Raw genomic sequence first — 15,924 nt, 5'->3', positions numbered from 1 at the left:
CTTAACAACCCTGTCTGCTGTGTTTGATTGGTCCTTGTTACCATCAAATAATTTCAGGATTATCATCCTTGTGATTAGGTTAAGTACACTTCAAATGAGAAAGTTCCATTGGTGGTTTATAATTCGTAGGCTATACCGTTTGCTAGTGACTGATTTTCATGAGGCCTATAGCAAGTTCTGCTCATATAAGCCACCTGAGTTTATTTTTACTACATGTTTAAAGCAAGTCTATATTTATAGGATATTCAATCAAACACCACACTGAACTGAGAAAAAACAGGGAACTAGAAATGTTACTTAATGGTTACAAATAAGACCAGAACAAATGCTGGATACCTAGTAGAAAATTATGACCTCCGGAAAGCATTGCTATCACTAGCTGACCTTCCCTGCAAATAATGTGTACGACGGCGAACACTCTCCTCAATGGTTGAGCTTCCTCCCTTCTCAGCACCATAGATGCTTTTTTGAGCAGCATCCAGGAAGTTCCTTCCTGAAGGAGCATTATCATGAATAGCTTCCTGAGCATCACTATCTGCTGCCTTCTTCAGCCGTTTCCATCTTTGCTCCTCGTGCCGTTCAGCATCCATTTGCATCTCCCTCAGCCTAGCAGCTCTCTCTTCTTCAGAAAGTTTAACCGTATTTCGACGCCTGTTGTTTGAGTCATGCATAGGTGGCTTATCTGAAGAATTGAAATGGCTTCTCTTGTCATGACGAGATTCAACCTGCCTTTCTGAAGAATATTCTTCACGTCGAGAGTCATGGTAACTCCTCTTATTTTTCTGTTGATCATCCCTTTTATTATATTTGGGGCTATGAGAGCCACTAGGTCTTCGGTCTTTGTACTCCCTTTTCTGTTGATCATTGCTTTTATCATTTATGGGGTTATGAGTGCCACTAGGTCTTCGGTCTTTGTACTCCCTACTCTTTTGCTGATCATCGCTTTTATCATATTTGGGGTTATGAGTGCCACTAGGTCTACGGTCTTTGTACTCCTTGTCATAATATTTCTTTCTTCGAGCATCTTCTTCGCTCAACTCTTTATCTGAAGTATGGGCTGCCATACGTGAATGCTTGTCAGTTTTGGAACCCTTTTGATGTCTGTCTTCTTGTTTTCCCACTGTCACAACATCATCTTCAGAGTCGGAATCATTTTCTGACGATGAATGTTTCCGATGTTTAGATTTCTTCCTGTGATGCTTTTTTCTATGTTTTCTCTCATCCTTGTCCTGGTCCTTGTCCTTGTCATTTTTTGCTTGTACCTGGAAATTGACATTGAACACAGTCAGCCACTTCAACCAAGACAAGAGAGGAACATTAACCTAAACAATCATATGGTCTGTAGAAGAATAAAACAGCATTGGTTATGGTCCCTTTAGATTTCACATTTAAAAGGATAGTCCGTGCTTCTATCTCAGCCAATGCACAATCTGCAGATATTTACCCCAAGAAACCCAAATACCCAATCCAGAAATGGAATGGTAAACAGAAATCACATCAACAAGAAGGATGAGTTTCGTACAATTGTGTTTGTATAGAAGATAACTTTAATAGAAAACAATAAAAGATCTAAGCCCTGTGGGTTCACCATAATGATAACTTATTTCTGGAATTGTCAACAAGGAATGATCGGACACCCATAGAGACACGGACCAAAAGTTTCAAATTTAGTGATGCAATCGCATCACTTATCCAAACCAGGGGAAAATTGTAATTAGAAAGGCCAATCAAAGCCAAAAGATATAATCAAGAGGTCAGAAAAATTTAAAAGCATAAAGAACGGTCGTCATGCTATACTTCAATTGTTTATATGCAAAAATTTATACTTCATATAGCAAGTAGAATGTGGCTGTTCATTACCCTGTTAGGCAATGGGACACTCCCTCCTGTACTATGTAATTGTTGCTATAGATTGTCAGCTAGATTTAAAAAAAAAAATAATGGGTCTGACATTTAAACTTCCCTTATAATCTATGGCAGTACTCTTTAGCTAATAAAGAATTTTCAATCAAGTTTCATAATCTCATTACCTTTAGCTACAAATTTACGTTTTCAACATTCATTAAAATGCACATGAATGAACTAAAAAAACCATATAGGCCATAATGGACTTACAGATTTGCGAATCATGGCCATCTGGATGGGGTTATTCTTGACACGAGCAAGGGCTTCTTGTTCTCTCTGACGGATCAAAAGCAAAGGATCCGAGTGAAGTTTCCTCCACGCATCATTGGCTGACTGCGGCTTGTCCTCAAATAATGCTCCGGGCGCCTCGGACTGCTGCTTCAACAACAATCACCGTTTCAGCAAACCATTAACATACCAAACCCAGAATCAATTTTCAAAATATTAGTATCTTAAAAAGAAAAAGATTCAATCTTCAATTTAACACAGTACCTTTGCAGAAGTAGATGTCGATGCAGTAGTCTCAGGATCAGTCTTTGGCAAAGATTCAAGCGCCTTGAAGCCAGAACCCCCCTTCCCCACAGCTAATCCTGAATCGTACAAAAAGTCTAATCGCTCTTGCTTCCTGAAAAAAATAATTCAATTAATATCCCAAAAGTAGCATAGAAACCCTAACCCCTAATTCAAAACCTTAAAAACGAAAGAAATTGGGGGAAAAGGAAGGGCGGAAATTACGGGACAAGGCCGGCTTGCTCTTGAAGCTGGCGAAACTCGGCGCGCTCGCGTTCCTCGTGGATCTGCTTCCGCAGCTCCTCGAGTTTTTTCTGCTCCGCCTCGTGCTTCTGCTCGGCTTTCCACACATTCTCGATGTTGCGTAGGCTGCCCGTGTGCCATCCCTTCTTGTTCAGAAACTTCAGCGCCATCGATAAACGATTTTCTTCACGGGGGATCGTTTGCCTGAATTCTGAGTTCTCGCGGGATTTAGTGGAAATCAAGAAGAGAGGGTGGACTTTGTGTCCAATCCAACGGTCAATTACTTAGAGCCGTCGGTTCCATTCGTTTCTTTTTCTGAAGTTGGGCCAGAGCGAAAAAGGGCTAAGAGATATCGCAAATTCCACTTTGGACCTTAATTGATTTTTGGATCACACTTTGACCCTTTAACTTTGGGATAACTGCAAAAGGCATCCTGCCCCCTACCCCCCACCCCACCCCCACCCCCACCCCCAATATTTCAATAGAATTTACCATCTTTATGTAGTAGTTTTTTTTATATGTATTTAACACTTTGTTTTATAATGATGTGATAATTTTACTTAGAAGTTAAATTTTAAATGGTACATAACTTACAATATTCATCAAAAGAATATTTGATTAAATTTAAAAATAAAACAAGTATGAACGCCTGTTATTTTAAAAAAAAACAAAACAAAACAAAGAAACATTAATGTCTAGTAGTTATGTTCAAACTATCTCATTCAAGGGTGTGCAATCGTTGAAATCTATTGGATTCACTCACCACGTACCTTGTCTTAAATAAACTAAGTTGAAAATAGCACCAAGTTTTCCCAGCCTTTCCTTCTGCTATAGCTACCCAATGACTATGATTTTGACTGCAAAAACTCTTTAACAAATTCTGGAAATAAAAATTGTTCAAACATTTTAAGGGGTTTAAAATCCACAGGGCATGCTATATACTCAACTAAGAAGTAGTTTGCTCCAAATTCCTAAACATCATCGGTTGCATTTATCATGTACAAGTAGTGCGTATGCGAACAATCATTCTTTCGTACTTCTGCTGAAAATTTCAATACATTTACACACTTTATGAAGGTATAAGAAGTGCAAAAAGAATAAAGAATTTCTTGGTGATTTTCTGAGACAGCTAAATTAGCTCCATCAACTTTCTGGCTTCGTGAGAGGCTATGATATTTTTATGAAGTAGCTTCAGACCTCTGGGGTTGGCGAGGGTTGCTGCAATGCAATTGCATAAGTGTTCCCCTTAGGCTGCACTCTTGCGCCTGTCAAAACGTAACACTTAGCTTAAGATGGTAATCACGGTAAACATTCTATACTGAAAAAGGCAGACAGGAGATATTCCAAGAAGATAGAAAAACAATTTCTTGGGTTTTTGATCTGTAGAATTTGGGAAGAAGATGTCTACCTGTGACGAGTATGTCTTGGATAGCAGATAGCCACACTCCTCAACGAGAGCTCTTTCTCCACCAACCATCCTAGCTAGTTCAGATATTGAGATATCCATTTCTTCAGCCTTCATCGAAGAAAAAGGTGTCAGTTCAGAAGTCTCATAAATACACCACAAAAAGAGGAAAAAAAGGAAGAAAAAAAAGGACTACTGAAATAGCTGAACAGCCAGACAGATTCTTTTGTGGTCTTAAACACCAACGATTTTGCCAGCTATAGATTGAAATATGTTGCTTCCCTTTCTCCAAGGCATTATGTAAAACAAGTAAAACTGAATATATGCTTAGATTTCTAGACAGAAACAAATCCGGGCAACTCTTTGCCTAAGATAGCTGGTGTTTACGAGACACTTGCCGAAATTTCCTGCCTTCTGTTATTTGTGTTTTATGCTCCGCGAGCGGTTTAAGAATAGGCTCATCCAAGATTAACCATGGAGATCTCCTGATTTTAAAAGAGACATTTGCACTTGATCTTACTGTGAAATAGGTAAAAATCATGGTTTCTAATCTTTCCCCATTCTATAGGACAACTACTTAAAACAAATGGGCAAAGAAATGAAAACCATCCAGACAGACGGTAGTATTTATTGCCATCATTACCAAAACGTTGTAACTAGTTATCTTACTTTTCCTGTAAATCTCTGAATATTAGAACTTATCAACTCCACCACTTTGAGAGCTGCACGTAGAGCCTCCCCTAGCTGCCCAGCATCAACCTGAAAAAATTTATCTCACAGATTGCTTCATCACATCAAGGCACCAATGTTGACGCTTATAAATGTCCATTCGTTGTGTGAATTAACTACATAGGACGAATGCACAGAAGAAATCTCACCCGCACTTCCCCGCTGACTGGAAGTCTTGCTGAGGAACTGAGCAATGCATTAGTTGTGCCTGTCAGATAATTTGAGTAGTCTTCCTCCAGAGCAGACCATTCATCAAGATATGGCATCTAAAGAACAATATAAACATTTGAATATTACAGCGAGGTATTTATAATGCCAAAAAAGGTATATCGGGGAGTTAGAAAGAAACAGTCACCATACTCATTTGTGATTGACACAAGAAACATAAGTTTCACTGATTACAGAAGCAAGCAGTAACAAAAAGAGAAGCAAACGTGAAAATGAGATGCGGCTTTACAGACAGCTCAAGGCATAATCAGGATAGAAGACTTACTTGAGCTTCAACAATCGTGGTAAAAGTTTTTATTCCTTTCAATAACAAAAGTTCAGTGCGTTTCTTTTTCACATTATCACGTATATCTGATATCTTGCACCCCATTGAACAAAGTTTTCCCTGATTAAGAAACAAAAAGAGCATAACTGATCTGATATACCAAAAGAATTAAAGAACTAGCAATAGTTGAGCATTTTGATATTGTAAAGCACATCCAAATGGTTCTCTGGAAATGATATTGTTTGATACTGAATTGGAGATACAAGAACGTGGCATTCTACAATATAGACATCATGCAGTAGCAAACAGAAATATAAAGAATGGTGCACTCCTAACCATATGAAAATAAATGAAAAAGAGAAATTGATTTAGTAGCTAAAATATACAATGCCATGTTCAATGGAGTAATTCAATATATATATTTGAATAATAATGTCTATCTACGGGACTGTGCATTTCAATAGTCACTTCACAGCATTAAAAAAGTACTTTAATTTTAAATTAATAGTTCTTGAAAAACCATACTGATATAACTTGTGAAGTTTACAAAGATCCAATAAAAAACAACTGGAATTCTCAAAATCAATTCACTTCATCAATGAAAAATGGGAACCAAACCTCAGCTTCCTGTTTCTGAGCATGAACGGAGGCCTCTGCTTTTGCATTTGCAAATCGCCACTGCAGATAATGGTTACTTAACATCTTGAGAGAATGCACATCTTCCTGATGATTAGAGACCTTTCTTCCTTTCCTTGCATCTAGTCCGGACCTTATACACGAAGAAGGATGTGGAGGGCGGGGAAAACCTCCTCCCATCTTCAAAGAAGATGAAAAATTCAGTGATCGAGCACAATCACCCGTAACCTTTCTAGAATTGTCGGAATAATTATCTGCCAGCCATTTATGAACATCTGGCGTAGAAGACCGCACATCAGGGACACTTCGCACATTCGTAACTGGAACACAAAGTGGCGAGTTTGGGCACGAAGAACTGCCCTGAACTGAAGAAGCATCGCTGAAGGAATCAGAATCATCATGAGTGGACGTTGAAATTCTTGATAGCTTCTTTTCCACATCGGAGGTGGCCTCTTGCAATAGCCTCGCCGCTGCAGTAACAGCGGAGCATTCATTACTGCTACTATTCAGAGAATTTGACCGGGAAATACTGTTAGGAACTTGCCTATATCTCGACGGAACAACTCTATCTGTACCGATTGCAATCGGCGTGTCAGGCCTCGACAAGAACTTTACATCGGAATGCTGATGATCTTTGGATTCGGGGTTTTCTCTAATATGCTTTACTCGCTGCTGGTGCTGTTTTCTCAACACAGTTGATACAGCTAAAGCTGACGATTTATCTAAGCTACGATTTGGCTCCGGAATTTGGTTCTCGTCAGTTTTTGAGGGTTGGCGACGGTGAACGGATTTAGAGCGCGGAAAATCGGAACGGCTTGGTGTAGGGATTGGGGTTGAATTGGATTGGATCAGAGGGGACATGAACCGAGAGCTGACTTCTCTCACTCTGGGCCGGCGGTGGGGAGGCGGAGGAGCTGATGGGGGCTGACTGGGCTGGATCAGAGGGGACATGAACCGAGAGCTGACTTCTCTCACTCTGGGCCGGCGGTGGGGAGGCGGCGGAGCTGATGGTGCCGCCATTGACTGCGCAGCTGCTTCTCCGGTTTGGTCGGCCATTTTTGCTCAGCTCCGAATTCAGAGACAGGAGATATATATCCACCGGGGGTGGTCAGTGATTAACAAAGGAATTCTCAGTGCTCCCTCAATGATTTGACTGTGATTGAAGTGGAACAAATACAAACCGCACTGTAAGAATTTGCCAGAAAAAAAGAGAAAGGTTGAGTGAAATGAAGTAAAAAATGATTGAAAAACTAGCCGTTGTAGATCGTGAACGATGAGTGATGATAACGGTTCTATATCATAGTATATTCAAGTCACAGCACTATTTGAAAATGCTGGGTACACCCGACCCGCTTACACGGCCGGGCTAAATTGTTACTAAGCAAAGTAAATGAATCTATTAAACTGTATCCTTACCTTTATTTAAATTGGATGTATGCTGCTAATAGGGTCCTTTATAGTTCTGTATCTACATGGCTACGTTAATTTAGGTATTCTTTTCTTCTTTTTTTTTTAATTACTTTTTTTGAGTTTTTGATCCTTGATATTAGAGATGACAAACGGGTAAAACTAAGTCTAGTGTGGATTGAGTTGAAACGGGTCAGTCTAAAATATGCTTAGATTTATGTGTCAAATCCGTGTTTGATTAGAAATAAATTGACTTGAGTATGATATATTTATGATATATATGTGATTCCATTATGATTGGTTGGGTTCAGTACAAGTCATATCATTTTACTAAATTCAATTATTACAATTAAAATATTTATGACATATACGATCCCATTATGATTTGCTTTAAACATTGAAAAATATGAATAAAATTCAATACTTTCAAATTTCACTTCACCACAATTGCTGAAAAACGAACACCTGATTGGTATAAGAATACAGCAAAGGCTTAAAGTAAATAGATATAGTGTCTTCAGCAGCATCAGATTTGGGCATTCCAACAGCATTTCCCCTTCAGAAAGGGACCCCTCAAAGACGGCTTTTCATCGGTAGCTGTCTTCCTTCCAGTATAGTGAGACTGACAGGGAAAGAAGGTGGCCAACCCAGAAATACTTTTTGCCCAAATCTTAACAGACTTGATTTAGTAGTTCATAAGAGTCTACCCTCTCCACCCCAAATACATTAGCACTTTTAAACAGCGAGTATTAATAAAAAGATTAAAATTATCTCCATCACATGTCCCTATCTCAAGAGGCAATTTCATACGTCATGTACAGAATCTAGCTTGGGCTGATTAAAAGGTGTGGATTGGTGTTGCACTGGGTACTCCTAACCCTAAGTTTCTGAACTAATACTCTAGTCTACAATTCTGTTGCTGTATACAGGATGTGGTCTGAAGCAGTAATATGACCAACTTGATATGCAACATATAACCATATACCACTGTGAAGTCAATTCTATCTGGCAGCATGAGCAAAATCAGTCAACCGTAGCCTCCTCCTCTAGAATCACCAAAAAGCTCATCTGTACAGCATTAAACAAAAATCATGGTAAATCGAAAGAGAAAACGCAATTGAAGTAACAAGCAAACCACATCATGCCCACCATAGCCTTAGAAGTAAAGGATGGTAGCTGTATCAAACCAGGATCCAATCAGTCGGGTATTGGAAAATAAAATATAGTGCTTATTCACCATAGAGAAAATGTCACTTAAGAACAGCAAAATGTTTAACATGCATTTTATCTCATGGCAAAGTGTATCAGAAAAAAAAGTAAAATGGTCAGCACAAACCATCCTCAATATGCCCTTGCAGTGTGAGTGAATAGAAGCCTGCTAAAGAGGCAGCTAATTCCATAACATTATCAAATACTATATTTGCATGAAAATAAACAACTCTAGAGCTATATCAATAATGAAGAGTCGATCTAGGCATTCAACCTACCATGCTCGTCTTCATCCCCATTCTGACTTGTAAAAAAGGGGGTGAGGTAGTTCTTGTCAAATGCAGTAAATGATGCAGTGCTGCAAGAAGGGATCAAGGAACTGACATTAAGAAACAATAAAAGAGCAAAAATGTAAAAAGTTGAAATCCAGCAATCACTTTTGACAACCTCTTACTGAGCTCTTTAAGTTTCATCTTAAACCGGTTTCCGGATGATGATTCCCCCTCATAAGTAGGAGCTCTGTAGCCATTGTTTGTGTCAAAGCTCTGAAATTGGAAAGAGGAAGATGTATAGTTAGTAAATAATTCACCAGAAATAGTTTGGAATTAAACCCCTTCTATGTTCCAGAACCATGTTGGAAACATTTGCAAAGAATCAACACTATGTCAAGCAAAGAATTTAATAATTGGTTTAGTCAATCTTTCTAGCATAAGAATCTATCCAGATTTTATTGTTAAAAGTCATGCCATCCAGCAATTAGCATGAAAGCACACAAAATCTATAGGAATACCCACTAGACAAGAAAAATCAGTGGGGTAGAACCTAAAAAAGAAAGATTGAGGTAAAATCTTTGGATCCTCAAAACCAAATATAACTTGCATCTGGTTCATCTATATGCATGCAAATATACAGCTTCTAGTGACTCCTGGAATTATCTTATTCGAAATTATTATTATTAGCTTGGACTATTTTGATAGAAACAGACTACTCAACCAATCAGCAGCGTACCAATTCTTCACCAGAAAGTGCATGACTTACTTCCCCCAATGTATCATGGTCATCACCCACAACCTGTAAAGCTTCCAGCATTGTTCCTGTTGACCCTCCTATCAACAAGACCTAGAAAACACCAACACATGTGTAAATTATCTTAAAATAATTATATGCCAAAATCGAGGATTACAAAGTAAAACCTCAATGTTACCCTGGAAAAATATATGATATTATGTAACTTAAGAACTCCAGAGAAAGGTCACATTGTGTACTAGAGAAGCTCTATTAAGAATGTAGCAAACATTTGTCACATTGTTAAGCCTTGCGTAATAAACAACAAGCTAAGTACTAATTCATATTACCCTGTGACAAACTACAGAGAACATAGCCAAATTATGGCGAACAATTGGCTTTGCCAATATGTGTAAAATATTCCGGTGTGAATAAATCTTGCAGAAATGACATTTCAATCTAATTATAACCTACTTCAAGATCCACTAGAACTCTACCTACGAAACCTACTTTCTTTTTTTTTAAACAAAAGTTGGTTGTTTACCGTCAAAACAACTATTGCAGTTGTGGCGGTGAATATTGTCTGACCATGTCCTTCTGGAAGATCATGAACTGATTGCAGGGCTAATGCAAAAGCCATAGCCCCTCGAAGCCCTGTGATCAATATTGCATGAGTTGGGCAATCACAGAATGTGTGTATTGAGTATGAAATTGCTTAAGTGCAAAGAGGTAGGAGGGATAGGAAAAAGGGTACTTGGGAGGGTAGTAAATTCATAAAAGAAAGGTTCAGAACAACTAAAAAGCTCTCATCCATTTACCACTATACCAAAGTGCTTTCTGATGCTTCATTGGTATTTTTCTATGTGCAGGTCTAACCAAATTCACCAAATATGCGCACGAGAACACATTTGCAGCTCTTCATGGAACAAGCACAAAAGATTCAGTAATTTCCTCAACAATTTCAAAACTCAATTTCCCACATAAGAACAAGATTCCTTCACAAACAGAAATAGGGAGAATGTGACAAGCAAAGAAACAATTTGAAGAAAGAGATAAGGCATAGCATGCATACCTTGCAATTCCAATGAATAACTGGTTTAATTTTAGAGCAAGTGAAGGAAAATTTCTAGCTAAATAGCGAATTAAACAACAAACATCTCTGCAGAATTATAACCCAAAACAAGGATACAATTGAGAAAAAGATAAATCCAATATGAGACCAGCTGTGCTGTTCCATGGCAATGTCAAATCCCATGTAGATAAATCTGCAAGATAGACAAAACAGTAAGTAAATTTGGCTGAAGATGACAGAAAAACCACATAAGTAAATAACTGAATGTGCTCACACAAAAGTCTCTGCCAATGATGATATCAGATGGAAAAATGCAGACACAAATTTCTGAGACTTGTCTGACAAGTTTGAGAAAGAGTAATGCTTCATGACCTAGAACACAAATAACCACAATGTTCTGCAGCAATATAACATCAAATAGAAGATAAATAGAAGGTTAAAAAAACTACATTAGTCTCACTTACAATTCCAGTGAACAATATAGATACAATACCAGAGAGACCAAGCCCTTCTGCTAGCATGTATCTAAATAAGATAGAAGATGAAAAAACAAACTAAGTGCCAAAGAAATCCAAAAAATGAAAGACTGATTCCATAAAATAAAGAGAAACAGATCAAAGGTATCTTACGAGAAATATGGAAAAAGAACAAAGAGACAACACTCCAAGTTTTGAAGACTGCAGAAGATGAAGTATTGAAATCAGCAACTCTTATAGATAAGTTCTGAGTTGAAATAGCTAGGACATTGAAAATGTCTGCATACTTGTCGATATCTAGACCAGCATACTTGAAAAGGTTCTGGAAGTTAAGGCTCCACAGAGCATGTTATGAGCTTAAAATCAAGAATTATAAACAATTAAAAGGATATCAAAGCAGAAGTGAATCCAACTCCAACTCCTGCAGAATTAGAACCAAATTATACTTGTTAGCTTTACTATATGTTTGAGGCTAGATATATATAATTTTTGTTCTGGTAAGTGAGGAATACTAAAATAAACTTGTCATGCAGGATCAGAGAACTGCTTTGCTTATGTGTTAAGTTGAGGGGAATGTGTAGGTTTTCATTGACATAGAAAATCAAACATACAGCGAAGAGTTGTCGATTTTGGAAAGTCAAGCAGAAGAGGCATTTGCCAAATAGCTTATCAGTGCCAGGTACATTACAATGAACACAAATAGCTACTAGTGCAAATAGTCCACTTACCATTCCTAAACAGTCAAACTAGGTCTTTGGATAGGATCCAAGAGTGACGAATAATCAAAACTCAGACAGGTGAAGCCCCAAAGGGAAGTGTTACTTAAGACTGAGAATTTCAGATTAAATAAGATAATCGTCTATAGCTTCTAAAATTTTGAGCTTGAATTAAGTTAATTTATAACATAATGACCTCTGTGAGTTTCTAAGATAAAAGCTGACTTAAATGTAAGTTTCGAAATTAATTTCTGAAATCTGGCTCAAGGAAACTCAATAAAATGATGCAAAACAGTTTATCTTGGAAGGGATCTGACACCCATCACCACTCCCCTCCCTACAAACAGCGTATTCTTGTCACATTTGGTTAAACAATGTAATCCCAAAAATCAGGCAAGCATTACAGGGTTCCCACACAGGCAAAATTTAGAATAAACCATAACTTATAAGATGCTGTTTGGACTCTCATTGACAAGAAATCAGGCAGGGGGGGGGGGACAAAGCATGAATAAATATTAGCTATATTTTTACCTTTCAGCAATAAATAGCAGGAAGAAAAATGAGCTTTAAAAGAGAAAATTTATAAATAAGATGACTATAGTAGCTGATGAAGCCATGGTGTACCCCATAAAACTAGCAATTGACACCAAACCCCAGAATGAAACATAAAAACATCCATGTATCAAGTCACACATGCACCCATACTAAATACACTATCTAATACAAAATTAAACGGTTAGCATCATTTTCCTCGGTTAAAATTTTTATTTTGGAACTCAAAAAACTTGCAAAAACCAGAAAACTACTGTTTCCACACATAGAATCAAAGATACCTAGGAATTCAGATAATTGCTTTTCTTGGCCAATCAGGCCTTAAAGTTCCAAACTATGTATCTCTAAAAGGCCTCCTAGTACATCAAGCTGCAATTTCTGGTTAAACAAAAGTTTGCTTCCTTATGAGCATTTCTTAATAATTCAACAGATTAACACACTGAGATCCCCACAAAATCAAATTCATCTGACAAATATGAAAGAAAGAGAAAGAAGGAATAAAAATGGATGAAAGAAAAGAAAATCAAAACATATAAACAATATCTGGGAAATTAAAAAAAATCCTGATACTTTCATGTCACTGAAAATGAACCAAAGTTTCTAGTTTAACCTATACACTAGGATATAAAACATGGACTCTTTGAATTACTATAGAGTGCTAGCAACGAACCTGCTGACATTGAGCCAACAAAAGTCTCCAGAAATCTGACCACAACCATGAAAAAATTTTGACCTGATGACATATTACTCCTCACCAATGACATTGTCCTGCAAGCGTATACATAATGTTGTTAAATGACTGATTCTGCAACCTTATACTCATTATGATGTATAATTACAATTTGACGAACCTGTATAATGAAATTGCCATCTTCAAATAGAGGAGCACGGAATTAAAGAAACACATTAGTGAATTAATAAATGATGAAAAGTAGCCGTATAGTTTTTTTCAAAAGTTATTCTCCATCATAAAAGAAGAAGAGAAAAGATCAGCAGAACTTACTGCATCATTTAGCACGGATTCACCAAATACCAAAGCATAGAGGTTAACGTCTGTACCAAGCTCCTATAGATCCACATCAAGAGAATGTCATTACAATTATCTTATAATGCAAGGTAAGCTGACTTGAAAATAAGGAAATCATAATCTCAAATTAGGTAACAGTAATAAAAGAATAAGTATTCATCTTTTATTTAGAGAAGACTGGATCAACCAATTAGTCAATATCAACATAAAAATATGCAGGATGCCCAGGGTTTCCTACCATAAATCTGATGGCAAGCGACTCAAACTCCAGGTTTCAATTTATCCAGATAACTCCAGTACATATGACAATGGTAAAAAGTAGTGTTTATTTATTTTCTACCAAGGGTATGAAAAAATGCATGTTATTTCTATCACAATATAATTATCTGTCATTCTGATCAAAAGAATGCTCATGAAATGAACCACTAAGACTATATATCAACCCAGTCTCATTGTAGACCTTCAGCTTCTTTATCATAAACAGATATTCCCGATTATTCCATGAGTGAGCTGAGAGTTTAAACTAGTAAACTGACAGGAAAGAAACATAGGGGGCCCCAAGTCTAAAGCACCAGATCACCTGAAATATAGACAGAACGGTGACAGGATCAGTAGCCGAGATAAGAGCACCAAACATCAGACACTCAACAAAAGGAAGTTTGTAGATGAGATATGTCACTCCAGCAAGGTAGCTGCATCAAGAAACATGGAATAACAGAGCAAGCACACTAGTCATGACATAAATATTCCATCTAGAATACTTACACTTAAAAGAAAGTCTGAAGCCATTAAGAGAAATTATACTCACACCAAAATGCCAGTGACAACAGAAGCAACAAAAGTTCCAAAAATTGCAAATGTGACTATGGCACCAAAGTTAGAAAAGAACGGTTTCTGCAAAACCAAATTCATTGTAGAGGCATCTTATATAGAGAAGTGATAATAACATGAAAAGGAAGTTATTTCATCTAGTAGTAAAGCTTTTATTTGGTTAAATGCAATTAGACAAGCAAAGAAGACTATTTTCTTAAATTTAGTCTTGGGTGTTAAGTGCTGAGGGGAGATGAGGAAATGTTCTCTGAGTTTATTCCTATACCCGAGACCACAACAACCCAGTGAGTTTCTCCCATGTTTGCACACGCCCCTTGTCAACTTTAAAGTGAGACCATCTTAAGAGATAATCGGTTGCCCATCGGGTCAGGTCAAGCTACAATCCCACAACCTAACTAAACAGATTAGCTCATGAATCTACATAGCCCCAATCTTCCATTAGTCAGATGGCTCTGACTTCCCACATCACCTCATGAAGTCTAAAAGATGACAAATAAATTGGGTATCTTGACAAGCAAAAAAATAAATAAATGAGCTAAGCAAGATGCATAATGTCTTGGTAAAATTCTATGATTGTTTTCTCAGTTGCATTTTATGATTCAATTTGGGAAAGATAATGCTTCTGGCAATTTATTTTCATGCTCCAACTCTATGTTTAACATAGTAAAGAAAACCTTAAAACAAAAAGTTAAACAGGGACTACTTACAGGTTGCAGACTGAACCCCGATTGAGTAAACACAACCAAATTAAGGAAATACTTCCTCTTGCAAACCGACAGAAGAGAGTGGGACACTTAACAAAGTCATTCAACTTGGATAAAAAAAAAAAAAAAAGGAAGTGCACGGTGAAAGGATATAATATAATCGGGGGCAGCAGAAATAAGAAGAAGAACTCCTCGTGGAAGTTGAACCATGCCCTACAAACCAAAACAAACCGATAAGTCAGGAAAGGAACTGTACACAAACTAAAATTAGGGTTTAAAGAATAAAATATTTACCTGATGCTAGTCTCCGTATTGGATATATTTGCCAGCGCACCCACAATTAAACCTGTATCTCACACAATTCCATTAGATACACAGACATGCAAAAGCTAGTCACATTACCAACTTACAATTAGCGCTAGAGTTAGGGTAAATTGGAATTCTAAACCAAAAGGGAACCAACTCACCGATCAAAAGAGAAGCACTGGCTTCAGGAAGGTAATAGAAACGATGACGACGAAGAACGTGGCCGAGAACAAATGATAGAACGAGCATCATAATCTGCAGAAGAATACCGACGCCGGCGGCTTGCTGCTCTTTCGCCGGACTTCCCCTTGGAACGGCCGGAGATATCCGCATGTCTTCCATGCCAATTCCGCGGGTTTTCACTACTTATCAAACTGTTCTCTATCACCCAATATGCGTAAATATCAACTCGGATGTTGAACAATCACGAAACAAATTTGTTTCCGTCACTGATGAGTGATGAGCGCAGACAAATTTAAGAGCCTTGCTTCAGACTTGACTTTTCGACGTTTCTGTTGTTTGAAGAGTAGAGGTGTATGTGTGCTTTCTAGAACTGGACTTTTCTAGTATTTTCCGCCTCCGTTTCCTGCGATTTCACGCCTCCTAATTTCCGCTTTTGATACTATAAGACTGTTCGGCCGGGTTAATCTCCACTTTAGGTCCCCCCCCCCCCCCCCCCCCCCTCCCCCTTTTTTATC

General features: G+C 37.7%; 3 protein-coding genes across 5 annotated transcripts; all 3 read right to left on the bottom strand.

Annotated features, from left to right (window-relative positions):
• LOC105175192 (pre-mRNA-splicing factor CWC25 homolog) lies at positions 187 to 2,994 on the bottom strand. Of its 2 annotated transcripts, none has more exons than XM_020698298.1 (4): positions 2,641 to 2,994; positions 2,398 to 2,530; positions 2,116 to 2,277; positions 187 to 1,262 (listed from the first exon to the last, which is right to left on the bottom strand). In XM_020698298.1, the coding sequence occupies exons 1-4, from the start codon at positions 2,826 to 2,828 to the stop codon at positions 348 to 350; spliced, it is 1,398 nt and encodes a 465-aa protein (XP_020553957.1). In that variant the 5' UTR covers positions 2,829 to 2,994; the 3' UTR covers positions 187 to 347. The 2 variants fall into 2 exon arrangements, with proteins under 2 accessions (XP_020553957.1, XP_011095849.1); XM_011097547.2 differs by having other exon boundaries at positions 2,116 to 2,280; positions 2,641 to 2,992.
• On the bottom strand, positions 3,671 to 6,977 carry LOC105175401 (protein ENDOSPERM DEFECTIVE 1-like). The gene is made up of 6 exons (XM_011097838.2): positions 5,904 to 6,977; positions 5,286 to 5,405; positions 4,942 to 5,058; positions 4,733 to 4,822; positions 4,067 to 4,174; positions 3,671 to 3,923 (listed from the first exon to the last, which is right to left on the bottom strand). Exons 1-6 carry the CDS (start codon positions 6,975 to 6,977, stop codon positions 3,837 to 3,839), a joined length of 1,596 nt encoding a protein of 531 aa, XP_011096140.1. The 3' UTR covers positions 3,671 to 3,836.
• Positions 7,726 to 15,839, bottom strand: LOC105175191 (sodium/hydrogen exchanger 6-like). 2 transcript variants are annotated; one of them, XM_011097545.2, is made up of 22 exons: positions 15,388 to 15,839; positions 15,215 to 15,266; positions 15,074 to 15,133; positions 14,924 to 14,948; positions 14,194 to 14,279; positions 13,966 to 14,077; positions 13,362 to 13,424; positions 13,210 to 13,229; positions 13,029 to 13,126; positions 11,483 to 11,511; positions 11,378 to 11,409; positions 11,244 to 11,291; positions 11,079 to 11,139; positions 10,889 to 10,986; positions 10,732 to 10,807; positions 10,615 to 10,634; positions 10,361 to 10,458; positions 10,087 to 10,196; positions 9,546 to 9,656; positions 8,985 to 9,082; positions 8,816 to 8,895; positions 7,726 to 8,396 (listed from the first exon to the last, which is right to left on the bottom strand). In XM_011097545.2, the coding sequence occupies exons 1-22, from the start codon at positions 15,566 to 15,568 to the stop codon at positions 8,356 to 8,358; spliced, it is 1,599 nt and encodes a 532-aa protein (XP_011095847.1). In that variant the 5' UTR covers positions 15,569 to 15,839; the 3' UTR covers positions 7,726 to 8,355. The 2 variants fall into 2 exon arrangements, with proteins under 2 accessions (XP_011095847.1, XP_011095848.1); XM_011097546.2 differs by having other exon boundaries at positions 9,576 to 9,656.

Source organism: Sesamum indicum, linkage group LG12 (assembly GCF_000512975.1).
Source record: "Sesamum indicum cultivar Zhongzhi No. 13 linkage group LG12, S_indicum_v1.0, whole genome shotgun sequence".
Taxonomy (NCBI): Eukaryota; Viridiplantae; Streptophyta; class Magnoliopsida; order Lamiales; family Pedaliaceae; genus Sesamum; species Sesamum indicum.
This window is presented reverse-complemented; position numbering and strand designations above follow the sequence as displayed.

Bases quoted from the DNA above. Each gene is read 5' to 3' on its own strand.
- LOC105175192 (XM_011097547.2), bottom strand. From the start codon at position 2,828: ATGGCGCTGAAGTTTCTGAACAAGAAGGGATGGCACACGGGCAGCCTA. The intron at 2,281-2,397 runs GTACTGTGTTAA...TTGTTGAAGCAG, and splicing joins CGACATCTACTTCTGCAAAG to CAGTCCGAGGCGCCCGGAGC. The intron at 1,263-2,115 runs GTAAGTCCATTA...GTCAATTTCCAG, and splicing joins TGGCCATGATTCGCAAATCT to GTACAAGCAAAAAATGACAA.
- LOC105175401 (XM_011097838.2), bottom strand. From the start codon at position 6,977: ATGGCCGACCAAACCGGAGAAGCAGCTGCGCAGTCAATGGCGGCACCA. The intron at 4,823-4,941 runs GTGAGATTTCTT...AAATTTTTTCAG, and splicing joins CAGTCAGCGGGGAAGTGCGG to GTTGATGCTGGGCAGCTAGG. The intron at 4,175-4,732 runs GTAAGATAACTA...TCTTCGATGAAG, and splicing joins TTCAGAGATTTACAGGAAAA to GCTGAAGAAATGGATATCTC.
- LOC105175191 (XM_011097545.2), bottom strand. From the start codon at position 15,568: ATGGAAGACATGCGGATATCTCCGGCCGTTCCAAGGGGAAGTCCGGCG. The intron at 14,078-14,193 runs GTGAGTATAATT...TTCTTGATGCAG, and splicing joins GTTGTCACTGGCATTTTGGT to CTACCTTGCTGGAGTGACAT. The intron at 11,512-13,028 runs GTTCGTTGCTAG...CTAATTCTGCAG, and splicing joins TGTTGGCTCAATGTCAGCAG to GAGTTGGAGTTGGATTCACT.